The sequence below is a fragment of the Rhipicephalus microplus genome, chromosome 2 (assembly GCF_043290135.1).
Source record: "Rhipicephalus microplus isolate Deutch F79 chromosome 2, USDA_Rmic, whole genome shotgun sequence".
Taxonomy (NCBI): Eukaryota; Metazoa; Arthropoda; class Arachnida; order Ixodida; family Ixodidae; genus Rhipicephalus; species Rhipicephalus microplus.
Window position 1 is genome coordinate 163,933,634 of NC_134701.1, and position 21,946 is coordinate 163,955,579.

The 21,946-nt window shown below is 47.7% G+C and overlaps 1 protein-coding gene across 1 annotated transcript in view; it reads left to right on the plus strand.

Annotated features, from left to right (window-relative positions):
* The window catches only part of LOC119170597 (RNA-binding protein 38-like), a 104,139-nt gene extending 82,894 nt beyond the window's left edge, over positions 1-21,245 (plus strand). The window contains exons 2-4 of the mRNA XM_037421812.2: positions 8,113-8,239; positions 13,591-13,651; positions 20,664-21,245. Coding sequence (XP_037277709.2) covers positions 8,113-8,239; positions 13,591-13,651; positions 20,664-21,096 — 621 coding nt within the window. The 3' untranslated portion in view covers positions 21,097-21,245. The remainder of the gene's footprint in view (positions 1-8,112; positions 8,240-13,590; positions 13,652-20,663) is intronic.
* The last annotated feature ends 701 nt before the right edge of the window (positions 21,246-21,946 follow it).

A 21,946-nucleotide genomic window follows, 5' to 3' on the forward strand; every position in this document is an offset into this window, starting at 1 on the left:
GGTAGATAGCCTCATTGTATTATTTTAAAATGATGTCCATGACCTTAGCCCCTTTCAGCCGTGACTCAAGGGGGTTGGCATCCGTGACTTGCATGTACTATGCTGACAATTTTATATCGCTAAAAAGTTGCTCCAAGAATATCAGCGCAGTGGTTTTACAGAATTTGCCCCAGCTGCATGACAAAGTAAAGCTTCCATAGTCAAGCCAAAAATCATTGAAAACCGACATGGCAGACAATATGACGGAACAACCATCCGGCAACGGAAATGAGGCGGCGGCAGCTACACGTGCAATTGTGTGATCGAAACCCTTAATCCATAGGCAACAACAGAGTACAAATGGGACGTTGTCGACCTCCAGCCCGTGCAGCCGCTGTAGTTAAGAGCAGCCTCCTTTTAGAAACGTTCACGCATACTGTTACATCAGTAAAGCAATAAACAATTTTTAATTATCGTAGAAAATTTGCTTTTTTTACAAGTTACCAAATACGTAAGCCGGTAGCCATCATCTTGAAAGGTCCGTGGCGTCGAGACTGCATTCTCTCCAAAATCGAATGCGTTTCGTGAACTCGTTCGGCTCGCAGAAAATGTCGTTTTCGTCGAATGGTATTAGTTCTGCCCCTTGCGACAGCACACAAATGACAATACGAAGAAATGACATTATATTTGCCCTGTGACAGGGGTTTAAGGTATGCCCCCTATTACTAAGGGGAAAGAAATTACAGTACTATGCCGAGGTGCGCAGAAAGACTCATATCTATGATGCCCCTAAGCAGCACACCCGTTAGTTTGTTGACAAGCCCCCAACTCGCCTTACTTTTAAACGTGATTGGTTTTGTAGTTCCTTGGGATGTTTTTGGGGCGAAGCTCTTTAGGGTGTGTGTAGTTACCTCCTCTGTAGTGTTATGCGGTAATGCACGTGTATGTGCAAGCGGGGTTTGTATGATCATGGACGATGAGGAGCTCCGATGAGCGGACGAAAGAAATGATGCCTGTGCGCGCGTTAAGCCCCCTCCCCCCCTCCCTCCGCTCGCCTGGATGACGCGGCCGTTGCACCGTGTGCGGCTTTTAAGGGGGGCAGGGTCTGGCGAACCACACGGATAATGGGTGAGTGGCGCTACAGTTTTGTGTGTGTGTGTGTGTGTGCGTGTGTGTGTGTGTGTGGCGGTAGTTTTTATGAGCCGCGTTATTTGGCGACTGCATGCCGCAGCACGGCATCCGGTAGACGAGCGTGCATAATGTACCGGCTATATGCGGGACGTTTTTCGACATGCCTTCCACGTGCGTCGTCGTACTTCTTCCCGAATTCGGTGGCGTGTATTTTCTTTTTAATTTATGAGCGGAGTGCTAATAGTCAGTCAGTTTTGTAGTTATATGCTATGTTGCGTACTGCATTGAAATGCGTAATTTTGTACAACATTCGTATTGAATAACCGAATGACTCAATAGTACCTTGGCGGTATCGTGCACTGAACGATATCTTCCAATCGCACGCCCTTGTGGTTGTTAAGCTTTCTGATTCAGTCGGATGGCACCGCCCAAGCACCACGCTGCATATATCGGTTCCCGTTTGTTCTTGAACATTTCATGCAGTGTTTTATTTTCCTAGGCGTCAATTTGGTGTCATTACCGAGGCGTTTACTAACACCTTAATGTGTTATTTAGTAGATGTGAAAGTATTGGAAATATTGAGAGGGGGGGGGGGGGGTACGGCTGCAGTTGCCCTAGGCGCATCGGGGGCTGGTCCCACTCCTCGCCGGGCACATTTGAGACTCCGAGAGCGCACGACTGCCATAGTCTACCTGACGATAGTTATAGCGCGAGAACAAAACGACGACACAGAGACAAGAAGGACACGAAAGACACGCTCGTGTCTTTCGTGTCCTTCGTGTCTCTGTGTCGTCGTTTTGTTCTCGCGCTATAACTATCGTCATGCCATACCAACTAGCCCAAGCTGCCACACTTCTAAGCCATAGTCTACGTTTAGAATGAGACACCGTAACATCGAGCACGCGTACATGCACCGTTACATTGTAACTAAGAGGTGGCGTCAACACGACTGCAGTCGCCGCCGTGACATAGCTCGTGGTTGAGGCATTTTGTACTTTCTGGCGCGCGAGTGGATCTCCACGCCCAAGAGGCTGCGCTAATCTATAGAAGCGCGCGGATGATAAACTGTACGCAGAACTTGGAGCGCGTTGCGTTCCGCCGGGAGTTTTGCGAATAAAAAAAAAATCAAAATGAAGGGAAGCGGGTCGGCGTGCTCTCGGGCGCCGTGGGCGGTCGGGTACACCGGCTGTTTGCGTATACGTGACCGTCCCACATATCTTGTGTACCGTCGTTCGTACCGCCTCGCGCCGCTTCCTTCCACGTTTCGCGCGGGGTAGGCGGCAGCACAAGTGCACTCTCGTTTTGATCGCTCGTGGCTCTGTTACGATGGCTGGCAGATTTCATTCTGCAGGCTGTCATACTAAGTAGCGTGGAGCTCCGCCCTTGCTGTCACAGCGCTCGTGTCTTTCGTTCCCGATTTGTCCGTGTCGCACCATTCTTGTCAGACCATGTAACGCCAAACCTGTCCAACGTCGGCCACTTTTTGCTTGTCGCTTTGCTGTGAGAAACAAACGACGATCGTTGCAGTCGTACCTTACGGTTGCGTCAACAGGTGGCTGGCGGCCGTGACGTGAGCGCTCCATTCATCCGCCCGCATTACTACGGCGGAGGCGTACCACTCGGTTGTTCCTCCGGGAAAGGCGTTGTAACGATTCGCGTACACTCGACGTGCACGCGACTTGTGGCGCAACACGTATAGTTTGAAAGCCCGCACAGATGTGCGAGCGTTGATTCATATCGGACTGGGGCGTTTGGTTCTGGAGTTTGTACTGGATTCCGGTGTTTCACGTAACAAAGCCGTGGTTATAAGGCACGCCGTAGGTGCGGGTTAACACTGCATGGCCAACTGTGATTATTTTGTCAAGGTCCCGGTGGTCTTGTGGTTATGGCACTCGACTGCTGACCCGAAGGTCGTGGGATTGAATCCCGGCCTCGGTAGCTACAGTTTCGATGGAGGCGAAAATGTTTGAGGCCCGTGCACTTGGATTTAGGTGCTTGTTAAAGAACCCAAAGTGGTCTAAATTTCCGGAGCCCTCCACTGTGGCGCCTCTCAAATATATGTGTTTAGCGTCCCATATGATTATTAATTCAGTCAAGGTAGTCAACGCAGTGGACGTCTCGATACGTCAAAGTGCATAAAGAGATGGATACTCTGTTGTAAAGCTGGGGAAAGAAGTAAAAGGGGGAAGCTTGATTAAGGAGATTCGTTTTTTGGAATGGATATAGCTCGTCCTCACCATGGAAAGAGCAGTGATGCACGGGACGCTGCATGAGGTGCGGGTGGCACGTGTCGCATCTGTGTCCGAGACTCCGCTGGACATGATTTCCAGGTCACAGCTGGTGAGTTGTGCCTCACGCTGCTCCTATAGTTAAAATTAATTTTCCTCTCTCTCTCTCTCTCTCTCTACATTTCCAGAGAGGGAGAGATAGTCATTAACGAAATGCCCAGTTTAACCATGATTGTTGTATAAGCGCAGTGTACGGGGTTAACCACGATCATTATGGAATCTGGTTGGTTAGTAAAGTAGGGCTCATCCAAACATGTACGTACACGAGCGCCATATTCTTTCCCCCTTATCCATGAGGATCCTATACCCAGCAGATTAACTGTGTATTCTGGTGGTGAAGTGACCTCGCGCAATCTTAACGCAACTTGGGTACTTGCCCGTTCTCCCATTCATTAATAAATTCAAAGTGTCCCGCAATGTCAGTAGCCGTAATACACTGACAGCGCGGCATCTTCGATCGAACCGCCTTGTTGTAAAAGAGCGCGAGTCAATCTTCGTCCTCGTTCTGACCTCACTCGGTCGACTGTCTACATACAGCGCGCGTGCGAGGACGTGGTATGAACCGCGCTTTTTTTTAGCCACGTTAACCGAATGCGTAGAACCAACACGGAGGCAGTGGTTTCGGTCGGGACTGTAGAAAACTCTGGGGACAGGAGGCTGTCGTCGTGCGTTTGCAAGATGGATGCGTTGACGACGACGCGCTAGCCGTCCTCTTCCTGTGTGTACGTGCCGCTTCATTTGACGCTTTCGCCGCTCTTTAAGCAACTCTCGTTTGCGACCGCTCTGCTGCGTTCTCTCTCCCGTCTCCCGGTTTCCTAGCTCGCTTCTTTCTCGGCTCGGGCTTTGTGTTGCGCCGCGTGCATGACCCGTGCTCGCTTACGACGTGCTCTCGTGCGTGTGCGACGCTTCTTCACCCCTTTTCTTTCCGGCGCAGCGACCGCCAGGCTCTCTCTCTCTTTCCTCCTCTTCTTGTCATTCCTACATCACTGCGTCCGGAAGCGGGCGAAGAAAGTGCGTCGCGGCACGCTGTTGGAAGCATAGCTTTTCGCCTTCGCGACGGAAACGCGAAGGAAAATATAAATGCACGAACGGAACAAGACGAGAGAAACAAAGAGACACCGTGTGGGCGGGATGTCGCCCATCGTGGCAGCAGCTACACGGTGAGCAGCACTCTTCGCCGTCTTCGAAAGGGAGAGAGAGCGGAGGAGAGTGCAAGTCGGAGAATAGGGAACAGAGAGCGCATGCTCGGGGGCGTGTAATTTATGACGGTTACCGGCGTTTCGCTGTCGTTCGGGGTCTCGCCTTGTTCTGTGTGTGTGTGTGTGACTTCAGCCGGGGTCGACTTCGTTTTCTTGCTTTTCAAGACTTCGGCCGATGCGACGAAGGACTCTGCCGCTCCCTCTCTTTCTTGCTTCCCTGTTGCGCCTTGTTTTTCGCCCCTTCCTCTTCTCCCTAGCTCGACTGCTCTCAACTGGTTCGCGTCGCTGGTGAGAGAGCGGGCCTCTCTTTCTCCGGAGAAGTCGAGGCTCATCTCTCTCTCTCCTCTTGGGCCTCCAGTTTCGCTATCCGCCGCGCTGTTGACGCTTGCTCCCGCGCTTCCTTGAGCATCCGTGCGCGTATCCTGAAGCCAGTCGTCGTCACTGGCACGCGCGCTCTGCGAGTTGCGGACTTTGCAACGGTGGCGTCTTTTTTTTTATAAAAAAAAAACTACCCCTTTCTTTATGTTTACCGCCTCTGCCTTTCATTTTCGCGTTTATTGCGTTTCCCGACGACGGAGACTCCCCAACTTTACTGGCGCTGGAATGTCAAAGCAAATAGAAAAAGAAAAAGCGTCTCAGAAGGAGCAACTCGCATCCGCTGACGCGATTTCTTTCTTTTCGAAGAGGTGCATGCTCTTAGTCTGCACCTTTGGTCAAGAGCTCACGGCGCATATCTACGTTGGCGTGCTAAGTGATAGATCTATTCGGCACGCTTAGTGGAAGCTGAAGTCATCGCACTTGCCAGCCGATTGTTATACACAAGTTTTGTCAGATGATTTCGTCGTTCACGGGGCTCTCAAAATCTCAAAAACTTGCAACTAGGCCGGAGTGATTCATCCGTCGTTATTATTTTTATCAGAAAACGGCGCTTTCTATGCCCACCGTGTAGTGCATGTGTGTGTGTGTGTTTTTAATTTTATTTAAGATTTAGTTTCTCATAAATGCGACGTACGTACCTTACGTGCGTGCTGCGTGCGACGCTCTTGGGGGATACTTAAAATATTTTCTTTCTTTCGAAAATGTGTGTTCTTTTCGGCTGGCACCAGCCGTTCATTCAACCTAGTTTTTTTTTTTTTTTTTGCACGGAGGGTTGGGAAGCTTCCTTGCATCGTCCCAGCAATTTCGTCATTAAAGAAAGAAGAAAACTCAGCACGAGCCGCTTCCTGCTTTTCTTCTTCTTCTTCTGGTCGCGTTAATATCTGTGCGTGATGGGCGAACCGAGAAGAGAGAGGGGCGTTTATTTCGGGCCGCCTCTCGACAGAGTCGATATAGTCGGAAAGGCGAGCGAGCCAGTTCTATCTCTACCCCCTTCTCTCGTTTTCGCGTTTCTCTTCTTTTTCCTCTCCATCTTCTCCGAGGCGCTGCTGCTGCGAAGAGGTTCACGGATCGGAGGAGAGCGGTGCACCGGAGTACTTAACCCCGTCAAGAGCGCCATGTGTGTGTGTGTAGAGAAACATAAGGGAGAGAGAAAGCGCGCAATGAAGCTCACTGGAGTGTTTGTTTTATCCTTTCACCTTTTTCGCGGGCGACGCGCGTGCCATCTCGGAAATCGGCCCGAGTCGAAGCGATTTTTCGGGCCGCAACGGGTTTCGCGTCTCGGCGCCGCGCCTCGCGTGTTTATTTGGGATCAATCGACTTGTTACTTTTCTGGCACGGGTTCCCGCCATACACTCGCCGGCCTCTTTTTTTTTTTTTACTCGCGCCTGTCTCCGCGCGTAATTTCGTGTCCCCTGCGTGTTTGAAGCGAGTCTTTAAGCGTTCGCGTTTATCGAGTTTTAAGCGCCTCCCTGTTTTTTTTTTTTTTTTTTGTGCGACATTTCGGAGATGCATTGAAACCGCGCAATTGCTGTTGCGTTGTTTCTTTTTGCATCTTCGTGTGAACGAATGGAATTGTGTGCCGACAAGAAGGTATTGAACCCTACCCACACGTGCGCGCTTACAAAGCGTCAGCGCGCGTCGTACCCTCTCCCTACTGCGGGAGAGGTCGCAGCTATAGTTTGCGTCCTCTCTCTCCGCAGGGAGAGGGCGCACACAAAGAGAGGGCACGCCGCGCGCTGGCGCGTAACGCATACGTGTGGTCAGGCCTCTAGCCACGAAGTGGGTTGGGGGTCGTATTTGATGCGTATGGCTGATTGGTGGGGTTATTCTACAAGGGGTTATTTTGATAATCTAGGCCCGCATTCACAAACATACTTAACGTTTGGTTCACTTGTTGATTTTTTTCCTTAATGTGCTTCTTAAAAATATGTGAAGGTAACCTTTACATGCCAACCTCAGTGATCTTTTGCCCGGCCTATTGTTTTTGTACACTTAACAAAGGGCACAAAAACGATAAGAAACATTAGAGACAAGGATAAGGTTGTTTTATGAATACGGTCGTCATTATTGAAGAGAGAAGGATAAGCAAACTGCTGAAACAGTAGCTGCGTAATAGACTGATGGCTGAATTTGTTCGGCAACCTCAATGAACGTTACCCCCTGTGTGTATTCATGTATCGTTGTCTTATCGCAAACCTTGTAGGCAGCGTTAAGGAGGAACTGCTTTCGACTTCAACATGTATAAAGTATTTTCACGTTTTACAAAACGTACAATTTCTTTGTAGTGCAAACGTTTAGTCTATAATTGGTGGATCATTCCCGCTTTCAGAACGAGGCCATAGGCGTATACGAAAGAAGAATCGAGGACAGCTGTTGGTTTTTGAACTGGATTTCTAATCGCCGACAAAACACCCGCCTTCTTTTTATGTCCCAAATATTCATCATGCGTGTTGTTGTTTTTTTTTTTGTAGCCACGCACGGTCAGCATGGTTTTTTTTTTTTTGAGCGTATGCGAATATACATTCGAAAAATAAAATTGTTTTAACCGAGTCGCAAATTAAGTCACGTTATCGCGGGCACCAGAAGAGATAGAGAATGGAGAATGCGAATAAGTAGGGCATTTTTTCCGCCGCTATTTTTTCTAACCCCCCCCCCCCCCCCCATTCCCACCTCGTCTGCCTGCTGTGCTTCTTTACTGCTTGCAGAAAGTATTCCTCCGTCATAACCTCAACCTTCTGTTCTCAACCTCTCTTCCTCCTTCTTGCTAGGCGATATCACAGGTAGAGAAATAACAGCAAGGACAGAGTGAAGAGTTGACGGTTATTGTAATATATAATTGTATTTGCAAAATTTGCTCATTTTAGTTCTTTTGTTTTACAAAGGGAATGGCGTCATGACCCTCTCGTTGGTTTATAAGGCATGTTTTAGCAACTTGTTGATTGTTTGGGATAATCATGTCCACTTCGATTTTTTTGTGATCATTATCTTCACAATCTAATAATTAATCGTTGAACGAGCATTGATTGCGGGCGCTCGTCGCTCGCAGCGCATACACACAACCGCACGTTGCGTGAATTTGTGTCTCGTGTTTTTGTTTTTTTTTCTTGTCAACCTCATTCTTCTCTGCAACCACGCAGGTGACGATGGTTGACCGCGACGCGGCGGAACGCGCGGTCAAAGAAGCCAACCCGATCATCGACGGCCGGAAGGCCAACGTCAACCTCGCCTACCTCGGCGCCAAGCCCAGGGCGAACGCGAACAATGGTAATATGTTGACAACTCCTGCGTTGGGCTGCACATATAACGCCCCCATCCTGTGTATAGAATTTAAAAAAAAAAGTGGCCAAACCGCACCTCTCTTCCAATGGCAAAGCTTAAACTGAATTAATGACAGTTTGAGTTTTACAGGACAAATATGTGCATCAAATGACCATATATGGTTTTATGTTGGCCTAATGCATTATCTACTTCGAATAAATCGATCCTATGATAACAAAAAAAAAATGTAAATTTGTTCCATCTCTCGGCCTCTTCAGACAGGATGACCTGATTTCCCCACTATTTTTGTCCTTTATCCCTATCCTTCTGCCACCAATATTCTAACCGTCTCTTCTATCGCGGACGTGTTCAGCTTTCCATGTTTGTCCCTAAAACCCAAAGCCTCATGTAGGCTTGTACCCACGCGTATACCTGGGTGGACATCGCCACATTCAATCGGAACATGTTCCATTGTTTTCTTAGCTCCCCCACAGCATGTACATTGTTCTTTATTGAATCTCTCTTTATGACTACACGTTATAAGGCAACCCGACCTCGCTTCGAATGGTGTGGACCAAAAGCGACATCTAGTGCCGCAAACGTGCAAATGTTTACATTAAATAGAGGCGCGATTGCAGGCCTCATATTGCCGACCGACATGCGGCAGATAGTTTCGGAGGCCAAGAGCCACCAACCAGTTTTGATTTTGGTGATCTCCACTTGAGGGACTGTTTGGACTAGGAAAATGCCATTGCCGAAAAGCCGAGCACCAGACGAGTGCCACTTCTCTACCAATTAGAAGCAAACCGGTGGCTTTGTGTCTACCCATTAGAAAACAAAACCGGTGGCTGTCCGACGGCAAGGAGGTACCTCCTCTAACCACTCGGCTACCACTTAGTATTGGGTAGCCTTGGCTCTAGGTCACTCTAGCCGTGGCAACATCCAAAGGGGTGTACAAGTAGCATTCAAGGTGCGGTGGAGGGGTGTGGCTGAGAAAGGCTTTAATGGGGGGGGACGACCCCCCCCCCCTGCTGCAGGTAGTGCTCACCTCCCACTGTTTGCAGCATGTGTAGTGTGCACAACTTCGCATTCACCGCTGATAAAAAAATTCTAGATATAAATATTTGGCGGCGGGTTACGCGTTACCATTGCGGATCAGACGCTCTCATCGGTAAGCCTTCTAAATAAGAGTTGCATAAAATTTTTTGTCGGTCCCTTTAAACACTGTCTGTATTTGTTCCGACTGTGTGAACGAGTCAGTCCAAGGAATTGTAATAGCTGGTTTGTGTGTGAATAGCACACAGAGCGATGCATATTGGGCAGGCGACAATGAGTCTCGCGTTCAGCCTTTTGTTTTGCTTCTTCTGGCATATGCTATGACCACACTTCGATCGCGTAAGTAAGGAATTAAGTGAACTTCTTAGTTGCACTGCGGATATAACGAGACAAATTATACTAAAGGGAAATGAATGGCAACACACTCGAATCGGGCGGAGTATCTTCTACGACCAGCGCGAAGCAGTCGTTGCACCACCATTGATATACAGACGGTCGAACCAAGCTGCGTAAATGGTGTTGGGTGTGGAAATCACTGGTAATACGTCATTTCACATATTTGGTGTTGACAGCTGTAGACGGCGCAGCGTATTTGCGGTTTGGTCGGTTTCAACAACATGTCGCGTACTCTCTGCAGCTTGAACGCCCTCGCTGCTTATTTTCCCTGTTGTGGCACTTGAGCGAGCAAGCGTGTGCCCTATGCGTCGATCTAAGTTCCGTACCTCCCGGCACTTCTGCTGGTGCACCGATGGGACGGGACCTCCGCTGCGCAGAGGTGCCAGCCCAAGGTACATAGCACGCGTGACACGGAAGTGTGCGCCGTGCGTGGGTGGGTGTTGCGTCACCCGCCGTACGGTGGAGCCACCGTGCAGGCTTCTTCTGTAGCTGCCGCGTTGCTTACCGGCGTTCTGTTCTCAACAGTTTCATTTGTGTGCTGGGAAAGCAGCGATGGTGTGTGCGTGTTTGTGTATGTCTGTAATGTCAAACGGTGGAGTGCGGCGCCGAAATTCGGAGGCCAAGAGCCGCCGGCACCGACTGGCTGGGCTGGCCACGAAACAGAGTGGGGGAACGGTGGCCCGCGCACGCGTCTGTTCGTGAACGTTTCTCCTCCCCTTCTTCTTCGGGAAAGGAAAGAATTAAAGGACCTATGGAGGTTGGGGTCGCAGCTCCGAGAGGAGAGAGAGAGCTAGGGGAAGTGCGTGACCGTGCGTCGCGGCGGTGAGGGCCAGGCTAAACAGATGTATGAAATAAATAGCGAAGCAAACAACAGCGTCACTGGGCGGCGCTATCGTCGTCTTCCCTGTCTCCCGAAAGATCAGTGTCCTTGCTGCTGCCGCCGCTCCGTGCAGCAGGCAATAGGCGTCGCGACCCCCGAAAATAACGCCTTGACGTCGTCGGAGAGTCGCCCGGCTCTTCTCTTTCTCCTGCGTCGTCTTACCTCGCCGGTTTCCTGCGTTTGCTTTTCTTGATCCTTTAGTTTCTTTAGTTTTTTTTTTCTTGCTTGTAGTAGTCCTTCTCTGAGCTGCGATGCCGCCCATGCTGTCGTCGTTGCGTTCAACCTCGTCCCTCCTCTCGTCCATCTCTGCGAGCAGTAGCTCTCGGCTCAAAAACAACCCCGCAACAAAAAGAACAAGCCCCGGGTGCCGCTTTAGCCGAGCTCTGGCCCCGCGGTAGGTGTAGCAGCAGCTCTGCGCAATTGCCTCTACCACTGGCGCTTGCTCGTCAGATGGACCAGCTTTGCTCGAAGGTGAGAACGAGGGAGAGGGAGGACTCGTTTTGCTTCGTTACTTCGCTGTGCGTGCACCGCCGGTTTCGTGTCGACCCTGAGACAACGATCCCGAGTGCTCTGCCGTGCGGGTTGTCCCGCTGTGGCCCCCTTCCCCCCATTTCTCTCTCTCTCTTCATCCATTGCCCATTAACTTCACCTCTCGACTGCCATCCGTTGTTGTCATTGGCTCACATTTTCCGATGACTTGATTGTGAATCTCTCCTCCACTATAAACACATCCCGAGCCCGCCACGACTGAGCGTTCGCGTTTCGGAAGTCGTGCTTCTCCGCAATGCGTTGCTGTCACGCGGCACAGTGGCTGCCTGCGTGATTGCAACGAGCATTTTTTCTTTCTTGCTCTTTTTTTTTTCAGTTAAAGTAACGTTGGCCTGGCGCCTGGTTATAACGTGTGCAAATAGCCATTAACACGTGACTATAGACTGGTCGGTTTCGCGCTCCCAGCCTTGGCACTTTGTCAAAGGCAGAGGTTGGCACAGAGTAGCACAAGAGGATGAATTTAGGCTACCATTTGTCTTGTACCCTATGTATTACCGGTTGGACATAAAACCTATTTCAGATGCAGATGATTTCAAAGTAAGTTGTTCAACAGCGAATGGCATATTGGGGAATATTAGTATGTGCATTACAAATTCATGAAGTATTGGCTGCTGAGTCTTGCTGTCATCTTGTGAATAGCTTGCCTGTAAATAAAAAAGAGCTAATTATGTGCTTTGTGGTGGTATTAAACCTCAGTCAGCATGACAACAGAGTGATGATCTATTATATTTGCAAGATGTTTCAGCATGCGAACAAAGGAAAAAGGACAGGGTAGACAGAATGAAAGCTGACTTCCAAATAACTTTATTTCACAGAGTGGCAAGAATATATACTGCTAAAAAGGATGGTAACAGAGCATGCAGGTAAAATGCAAGCCTAATCTACACATCAGTAACAAAACACCTGTGACGGGTCCTCTATTGCCTCAAAGCCCAGCCAGGTAATCACAATCAGCCTGTGATAAGCAATCGATGATGTGCTTACACATTTATCTCCTAGCAAGTGTATTTTTTCGGCTTCGATAATTTCTAGGGTAAGCTGGTCCCTGTGCCTTGCCAATATTGAGCACTGATCAAAGAGAGGGGTGCACCCACAATCTCGGCAATGAATGCCAAGATGCCCTTGTACCACATTGTGCACATTGTTTCGATGTTCTCGGAGGTGGTCATTTATGCACCTGCCGGTTTGCCAAACATCTTGCAAATATGACTACGCACCAACTAGCCCAAGCTTCCACTCTGATGATCTATTAGTTTGCAATCACGCTTGAACTTCTATCATACCAATGCTGGCCAGCTCTTCGATATTACCATTGTTTCAAACCGTGTAGAATGGGTGTGCAAGGATGCCATGCATGTGCTCTAGCTACCTTTAGGTAAATACATAGGAATGAAGTACACATGTATTAGTCGGTCTTACTGCTGTCATGATCATCACCTTTGTGACATCAATGAAAAAGCACTGCCACACTGTCCAGCATAGAAAAGAAGAGATTGGCACTCTGAAGGTTGTGGCAATATTGCATTGACGATGGAAGTTGCGGAATGGGTTCACCGCCGGAATCCACCGTGCATCTCTTGCCATAGAATGATGCTTGTTGGGCAGTGCATTTTACTTAATCAAGCCCGTTTCGTCTTGTTCTCCGACAGGTTTCAATGATGCATGACAGCTACACTTCCTTTGTGGGGTTTCATGGTGGCCAAGAAACTTGTTTATCATTGACGTCAGCAGTGTACATCTATTGTTGTTACGTATCGTTGTTCTTTGATGACTTTTGAAAGCATGGTAGTCACTAAGAGTGGTGCAGAAACTTGCATGAGCTAAGGCTAAGGTGTTCGCAATGAACCCGAGATGGTCAAAACTAACCCAGAGGTGCCCACTGTGGTGAGATTCATAATCATCTGCTTTTTTTTTTTCCGTAATACCAACCTGAAGGTTGAGGGATCGTACCCTGGCCATGGTGGCTGCGTCTCGATGAAGGTGAAATGCTAGAGACTGTGTGCTTAGATGTACATCTCACGTTAAAGAACCCAACGGGGTCAAGATTTTTGGAGCCCATCAATGGAGCATCTTTCATAATCGTATTGTAGTTTAGATCAAAACTTGAACATTTGTGAATAATCCTAAGTAAAGCTTTGCATTCATGACCTTTGAGGCTGCCTTTTTTTTTTCAAAGTTGTGAGCTTATATCTACAAACCGTCTTGTTTTATTCATAGATGTGTGGGGTTTTCACATGCTTAAAATGATCAGTGAACTAGTCCCCCCCCCCTTTTTTTTTTAGGGGCCTGTTATATCAGACAGATGTGATATATATACTTAGTAAATGCCCAGCTTCAAAGGCACAGCAGTTACCAAACAATTAGTACACCTCTGTGCTACATTCCGTGCAATGGAATGATACATGCAATTATTGTTTTCTCATTTCATTGCTGACACTTCTTCTCCTCTAACACTTTTTTTGTTGTTGTTGTGCAGGATTCCCCTTAACTGTGAGGGGAGGAGGCTACCCGACCTTTCTCCCTAGTCAATATGCTGGGTGAGTAGCACTGCTATATCATCGCATTTTAACAACCAAATATTCCCAGGTTTTTTTGTTTTTTCTCACAGTATGCTGTGACTGAATACTACCTCAAGTGTGTAGGTGCTGCCCACACTTTGTGTATACTTTCTTCACTGAGAACTAAAGCCAAAGGGAAGACGGAGATTACCTCAAGGAGACACAATGGCTACACAGTTGCCAAGCACAGAAGTGTCCATAGCACTGAAGCTTCACGAGGAAAGTTGCCTCTTGAAAATCAACACTTTGCGTCTGCATTCATAAATCGCTCGTAATAACTAGTTAAACACTAACTAATTGTTCCCTTCATTATGCTCATGCTCATTTGCGAGCTATCCTTTTATGAAAACTGAAGTTGGATTCTTGTAAATTACAAATGTTTCAGAGGTGCAAGAAAACACAAAATGATTGAAGGACTGGACAAGTGCCGTTTCAACCCAACCTTTGGTCAGGCTATCTTGGGTATTCACTGTATATACTTAAATGTAGGCTGGTACGCCATAGTGATACTGAACCACTTTTCCAAGAAGTCGTCGAATGTTCGCAGTACCGTAGTTAATTGCTTTTCTAATAAAGTGCTGAGATATATATATATTTCTTAAATCTGTAAAAAATAGCTGTAGTTACATGGATTTGCTGCACACTGAAGGTGTTTTCTTTCTTTTCTTTCCAACGAGCACTCCGAAAGGTGCTCGGGGAAAGATAACAAGAAGGAAAAAAGCTACGTCACGTGCAGGTCATGTTCTTGAGTGCTTTGTGAAACTGCTGCTGTCTCCAGCTGGAGCATGTTAGTGCTATAATTACTTAACTTTAACCGACCACAGAGTGCAGTGCATGGCATGTGGCAACACCCAGCTTTCTTAAGGTGCAGCGGGTCATTGAATACAAGTCCCGAAATTTGGCTGTACAACAGTGCTAATAAAAGCTATGGCTATAGTATTTCTTAGGAATTTCGGAGGTACTAAGGTTGCACTTGATCTGAAAATTAGATTTTAAGGGTTTTTTGTAATTTTTGGTTTTTAGTTTTTATGCATATGTTTTTTTTTTCTTCTGAATATGTGCTGTCTACAGAGCTCTACTATTTTATGCAAATGTAGCTCCTAACGCTTAATAATGGGAGCATTAAAACTGTAAGCATTCACTAAAAACTAAATTTATTGCTTTTTACATGGGTTAGTGTATGGAAGTTGGCACTATTAGCTAATTTGTACTAAAAAAACACATTCATCTAGGCTATTGGTGCTAGTTCCAGTTATGTGAATGCCAATAATTAACACGTGTAAGAATTTTTTGTTTTCCTATACATCATAGTTCTTGAGAAAGAAGTACAGTGGCAGTCAAAATGTTAGAGACCACAGGAGCTCGTGGCAAAATGCACAGCAATGCCATTTCACTGCTGCTTGTGAATCTCGAGAGCGTTCAGTGTGCTGCTGCACGTGCATCCTTTTTTACCTGTCGGCTTGCTTGTTTATTTGCCTCAAGTGCGCACAAGAAGCGAGCGAATAAGCAGGCTGGCTGGTGGGAAAAAAAAAAAAACTCATGCGCAGCGCAGCCTTTTGAGATTTGTAAGCTGCCATTAGGAAGGGCTGCCGTGCTGTCGTCCACTCGCTCTCGTGGCCTTTACTATTTTGGCGACCACTGCGCACAAACCTCCGAGAATGTTGCTTTGAGAGAAAAAAGAAAGCAGAGACCGTGTAGGGGGTACGGGCACCTTTGTTGTGAACATGTCGAATAAAAGAGACTAAGAATTATTTTTAGAATCGCTGCTAGTACCCTAGGGTGATAAATGTTCTGAAAGATTAGGAAATTATTTATCAGATGACTGCAAAATCCCGCTATGAAATTTTTTGGCCAAGCGAGGGCTCACACCAGCTTGAGAGTGTACCGATACGATTGTGACACACAGCAAAAGAAACTTTTTTCAGTTTCCTTGGTATGCAGTGTTGACGCTTTACACACGCCGGAGTAAGTGAACATAATATACTGTCTTTGATTTTGAAATTTTTGTCGCTGAGGATCAGCAAGGTAGCCCCTGCTGCAGTAGGCATTATCCTGTCGAGTCAACATCGATGCACAGAGTTTGCAAACTCTGCGTCCTGCACGCAGCCTGAAACTCTAAAATCCCTGCCTGGGACGCAGCGGACAATGAACTGATCGTTGATTATGTGTACCACGAGCAGGTGGCAGGTCTGCCTCTAGCACATAGTAAATTGTTGTCTCCTCATGATGTCACACTGCCATTACATGTTATGAACTCACGAAGAAGCCGCTTCCTCGTTGTCAACAGTGAAAGGGTCTTTTTAAAGTAGGGTTGTTAAAGAGACCCCGAAAGGATTTTTAGAAGTTTTGTCAGAGTTTAGGCTAGAGCGTCGGCAAACCATTCGCACCACAAACTTAGCGACAGGCAGTGTACGAAGGCTGCTACGGACAATTATATCATACCCTGCTTCTCATCTCTGCCTGGCCTCCTCAACTCGTGAGGCACGCTGGCGCTCGCAGAGCTCTCAACAGAAGTGAGAGCTGTTGCACGTGCCTCACACTCTCTGCCATCAGCTGCACAACAATTGCTTCTAGCATAGAATACCTTACACAAGACGGTGATAGATTTTTCATGCTGAAAGCTACGTTCCTCGTGAGTACTTAACAGCTGGCATTAAAGGCGGCGTGAATTTGGTGACTTGTTTGCTCAAAGTTTTGACATGTCGTGAATTCGCGACACGAAGCAGTAAAGGGTTAAGGCATCTTGCATTTTAAACAACAAAAAATACTGTACGACAGGCTACCATAAAATACATTTAAGGGGGGACGCGGCACTTCGGGACCGAAAATCGGCCAAAAAATCGAGTTTTCGCTGACCTTCTTTTCGCGTTCCCGACATCATTGCGCACCTATTTACAAAATTTCATAGCCGAATACCATCAACTTTTATCGTTATTCAACTTTAAAAAACCGAAAACGGGCGTCCTGCCCTTTAAATTGAGGGCGAATAGCGCAGGTTTCGGCTCTACGATACGCGGGAACTACGCGCTCGATCGGCGCCATTTTGGTCTTGTTTGAAAGAACGCGTTCTCAGCTGTTTTTTTTTTATTCAGTAAGCAACATTGAGCGTTTCCCCGGCTCGTAAAACGGGGCCTCAAAGACGAAGAGCCGCGCTCACTGCCATTGGCTAAACGGCGCACGTGACTGAAATGGCGCTTTCCGGTTGGCTGGAAGCTCGCGGCTTGCGCCTGCATACGCGACCCGACGCCATTTTGAAAGGGTTACCGCTGTGACGCCTCGAAATCGGCAGAGCACTCTGAAGCTTCTGATCGTATCGCCATGCCTGGAAACGCAAAAAAGTATCGGACCGTGCACGCATTTGGTTGCAGGAAACGCAAAGGTCGTGGGAGAAAGTCTACGAAGTCATCAGAGCCCTTGGTTGACTCCGACGAACGATGTGTCGACGCTCCGCGGCCGTTCAGCGATGGTGCGACCGAGCGCGTTGCCTCCGACGACGATGACGGTGAAGCGAACTCCGGACGACTACGAATCGACGCCAAGGTGGTGACAAACGCCGAAGTTGAAGAAAATCATGCCCGGGAGAAAGCGACGCTCGACCGGCTTTCATCGGCGCCAGCAACTGCATGGAAAATTGACTTTTTCACCGCGAGTTGTAGCGAGGCAACCGCACAGGACTCGGACCACGCTGCTCCTTATCTGCTTATGCATCTAGATATCCTAAACGCGATAATGGGTGCCTTGTGTTGCAAAGCCTGCCACGGACCGGCTACGATCGTCAGAGGGGATCGGGACTACGGACTTGCCGTGAAAGTGCTAGTGCAGTGTGAAAGGTGCGGCGAGATCGCGAATGAATGGACTTCGCCCCGCGCGAACGGCACGAAAACGTGCAATCTGTTTGAAGTAAATCTTCTCGCTTCGAGGGCGATAGTGGCTACCGGCAGCGGCCAAACAAAAATGAACGATATTTTCGCAACAATGGGCATCTCACACCGCGGTATGCACCACAAGACGTTTCAGCGGCATTTGAAGAACACGCTGGCACCCGCTGCAACGCGAGCGGCTGAGTCCGCTATGAGCGAATGTGCGGAAAAGGTTAGAACAATTTATGATGACTTGTGCTTCGGCCACCGGGGCAATATTGCCGTTAGCTACGACGGCACGTGGAAGACGCGAGGCCATTCTTCCCACATCGGCGTGGGCACAGTTATCGAATTATTTAGTGGCTACGTGTTGGACTACGTCGTTCTTTCCAACTTTTGCCTAGGCTGCGAGGTGGGCCCAAAGCCTAGTAGTGAGGGCTATCAAGAATGGAAGACTAACCACAAATGCCAAAAAAATACGAACAGCAAAGCGGGGCAAATGGAAGTGGAGGCGGCTCTAATTCTATTTCAGAGGTCGCTTGAACGCCATGGCCTGCACTACACAACTGTGCTGTCTGATGGAGACTCTAGGACATTTTGCGCCATACAAGACGCCAAGGTGTATGGTTACATTGACGTGCAGAAGGAAGACTGTATTAATCATGTACAGAAACGGATGGGCACCGCATTGAGAAACCTGGTGCAGAAACAAAAGTGCGATGGGAAAAGAGGCCTTGGTGGGAAAGGCAGGCTCACAGGTGAGCTGATCACCAGGCTGAGCACATATTATGGCCGGGCTCTGAAATCGCATGAAGGTGACGTGGGCGAGATGCAAAAGGCTGTGATGGCCACATACCGCCACGTCACCTCCACTGATGAATGCTCGGACCACAGTCTGTGCCCAGCTGGTGAAACTTCATGGTGTCGGCACAATGCCGCAAAAGCAAAGGGTGAGCCCGACCCCAGGCATGCCTACAATCTACCGAAAGACGTGGCAGAGGCATTACTACCGGTTTATACCCGGCTTTCGGAAAGAGCCCTGCTTCAGAGGTGCGAACGCGGCAAAACGCAGAACTCCAACGAGAGCCTACATTCGGTAATCTGGAGTTTGGCCCCCAAGGAGCACCATGCGTCCCTGTTCGCTGTTGAAGCAGCTGTTGCAGAAGCAGGGCTGCGCTTCAACACGGGCAATTTGAATTCTGCAACGGCAATCTTAGGTGAAATGGACATGAATGCGACAAGTACTGGTGCCAGGAGAGCGAGAGAAAAAGACCACCGTCGCAGCATTGTCTACAACAAGAAAAGAACAGCCTCATTGGAACTCCGGAAGCTAGTGAAGAGGAGGCATGAGCACAGAATGCATTCAGACTATGCTTCTGGTGCGTTTTGAGGTTGTCTTGTTGCATCTTCTGCAATAAAAATGTGTGCCCACGTTTTTTCTCGATTTCTCAAAACGACAATTTTCATGTGCTTCCCATTATGCCGGAGCAATATCTCTTGTTCTATCTGGGTTATCATTACGATTTCTTTTTTGTTTCGAAGATAAATGCAGGGGATGTGTCGTAAAGCAAGTTTTATTGTAATAATTTTTGGAGAAAATTCTCTAAATGGATTTTTTGTTTCAAGTGTAGATGGGGAAATTTTTCATGTCATATTCAACATCCCACAACTTTGCTTCGAAATAGCCCAGAACAATGATTTATACTTTATTGCACACTGTGAACATACCGAATTGGTTCTATAGGTTGCACATCAATATCCAAGTTACAGTTAATTAGCTAATTAGGCCTTAATTGAAAAAGTCGCAGTTCATTATATCTTTAAAACTAATTGTCACAGCAAAAAAAGAATTAGATTTTTCAAATCAGCAGTAAAATCTACATAGGCTCTCCAAATTTGACTGAGGTACTTGCAAAAATAAAAGAGTTTTTGGAAGGTGTAGCATCCCCCCTTAACCTCAGACTTGATTATGTCTGACTGGTGCATTTTCATACCCTAAAGAGAGCGGCATTAGAAGTTCCAGTCATCACACGTCATTGGTAGAGTGACGGGCCGCTGTCAGCTTTGCTTCATGCATTGCTGGTGCTGGCAATATTCAGCGTAGAAGGCTGCTTAGGGACATGGGCCAAGCACAGTCGCTGGCAATGTAGTGATACTTATACTGCTCGTAACTGAACCTTTCACATTCATTAAAATATTTATAGTAGCATAATATCATATCTGATGTTTCTCCTAAGGTAACGTGGCGCTACAGCATGTAATGGCAACTGAACTTTTCGCTGTTGCACCTTTCAAGGTATGAAAAAAAGTGTCCGGCCACCTATGCCTTACCTTTAATAGCCGCAGTATAGACGATTAAATGCAACAGTGAACATGTTTGCTTGAAATGCACTGCTGAATTCCGTTACTGCTTCTTGGTTCAACGGCTATTTCATGGTCAAGCCTATTAATCTGATTAATGTACTTCTCTCACAGTTCGAATTACACAGCAGCCGAATGCTTCCCCTGCTACAGCTGTGCTTATTTGTTCAGCACTGTGATATCCGCCGCATTGTTTGTGCGAAATATATTGCCTGTGCCCACTGCTAAGTGTTGTCTTCACTTATGGTTTATTTCAGACATTCTGTAAAACAAGTGTTCTCTTTGTGTCTACTCAGTAAAGTGACAGCCCATATGTATTTCCAAATAAATAGTGACTTTTCAGCTACTCTGAACTTGGCTTCTGCAAATTTAGTGACCTGTTTTTTTGGTATCACCATTGATACTGAAAGACATTGCTTTTTCCTTTGTAGCATCAGCACAGATAAAATAACATTCATTGCATTGAACGTTGTTCAAATGTAATTACTTGAAACGTCGAATGTGACAGGAGTGTAGCAATTCTTTTTAGGATTTTGATCACTCTTAAATGCATCATTTACGTTTAAAGCACACTTTTCGAATGTTTCTTGCATTGTGTCAAGTTTTTATTGCAAATGTATTTCATAGACTTGTACGGCAGCTGATTTTAAACATTTCTTAGGCCATGCAAAATATTTTACACTATGTTCAACTTCTGTCTGGTGCCTGGTACATTTCTGGCCCTTCTGCTAAGAAAACGCCCTTAGTCAATCAACTACTCCAATTTACAGGCTGCACCAGCCGTTTGTCTACCCATCCGCCTACCTGCCCACACCGAGCCTGATTCTACCGCCACACCCTCCACTGTCACCCGCTGCGGCTGCCTTCTACGACTATGGGCCACCATTCGGACCTGGGGCTGCAGCTGCGGCCGCCTCTGTCAACCAGGCTGCGGCAGCAGCGGCTGCCGCGGCAGAGCTAGGTTATCCATTCTCGACGAGCCCATCGACTGCTGCCCTGGCTGCAGCGGCAGCAGCCAGTTACCTGGCCCCGCAACCGCCTCCGCACACTACTGCTCACCACGCTGGGCCGGCTGCAGCGGCGGCTGCCGCTGCCTACTACACGCTGCAGCAGCCCCTTGGGGCGATGACCAGCGGCACGGCCGGGTCACTGAGCACCATGCCGTATGCCACCACGCAAGCTCAAGACGCCCGGCTACAGTGATGCAGGTGGTGGGTCCTGTGCACCTCGTGCCACCCGCTGCCGCTACCGCTCACGAACACGACCGACACTTTCAAGTAGTCTAGAGCAATACCAAAGCAGGGGTGGGAAGACTGGGAGATATATAGAGCGCTTGTTGCTCTTCCACCCAGCCAGAACGCCCAGACGCTGCCAAGATGATTCCGCAAGAGGAGCACTTGGGATGAATTTGTGACTGGCAGTCTACTCGGGCCTGTATTTTTTTCATCGTGAAATATTTTCCTTTTGCCAATGTTATCCAAGCTCTTGGGGCAAGCTCCTTGCAGTAGCGATAGCTTAATACTACACTGACCAGAAACCTTGTGGTTCACATATGCATCTTAGGAAGGGACACTGCAGTAAAAATTAATGCAAGATTATTTCGCTAGCTCTTTTTTTTTTTCTAGTCTGAGGGTACTATATACCCCCATATTTGCTCAGGAAGTGCTACAATTAGCCATTTGCTTTGTTTTTGGGGGGATTGTCTCTGCAAAGGCACTATAGTCAAGAGGTTTGCCGTTTCATTGCCTTCAACGGACACGCAGTTGAAATAACTGCCATAGTCGGTAATAACCCTCGTCTTTTTTTTTTTTCCTACTTTTCAAAGTGCACCAAGGGCCAAATTTTTACGACTACTTGCTCAACTTATGCAGTGCCAGCATTCCATGTCGCGATGTGCAATTGAATTGTAAAGCGATTGTGTTTCCGACCATGAAAAACGCTTGAAATAATCGTAGTCTAACCTCAAAAGCTAGTCGTTACTGCTGTCACTGTGCATCGGGATCGATAACAGACTGTTTGTTTGTGCATTGTGGCAAGTAGTTAGTGTTTGCAT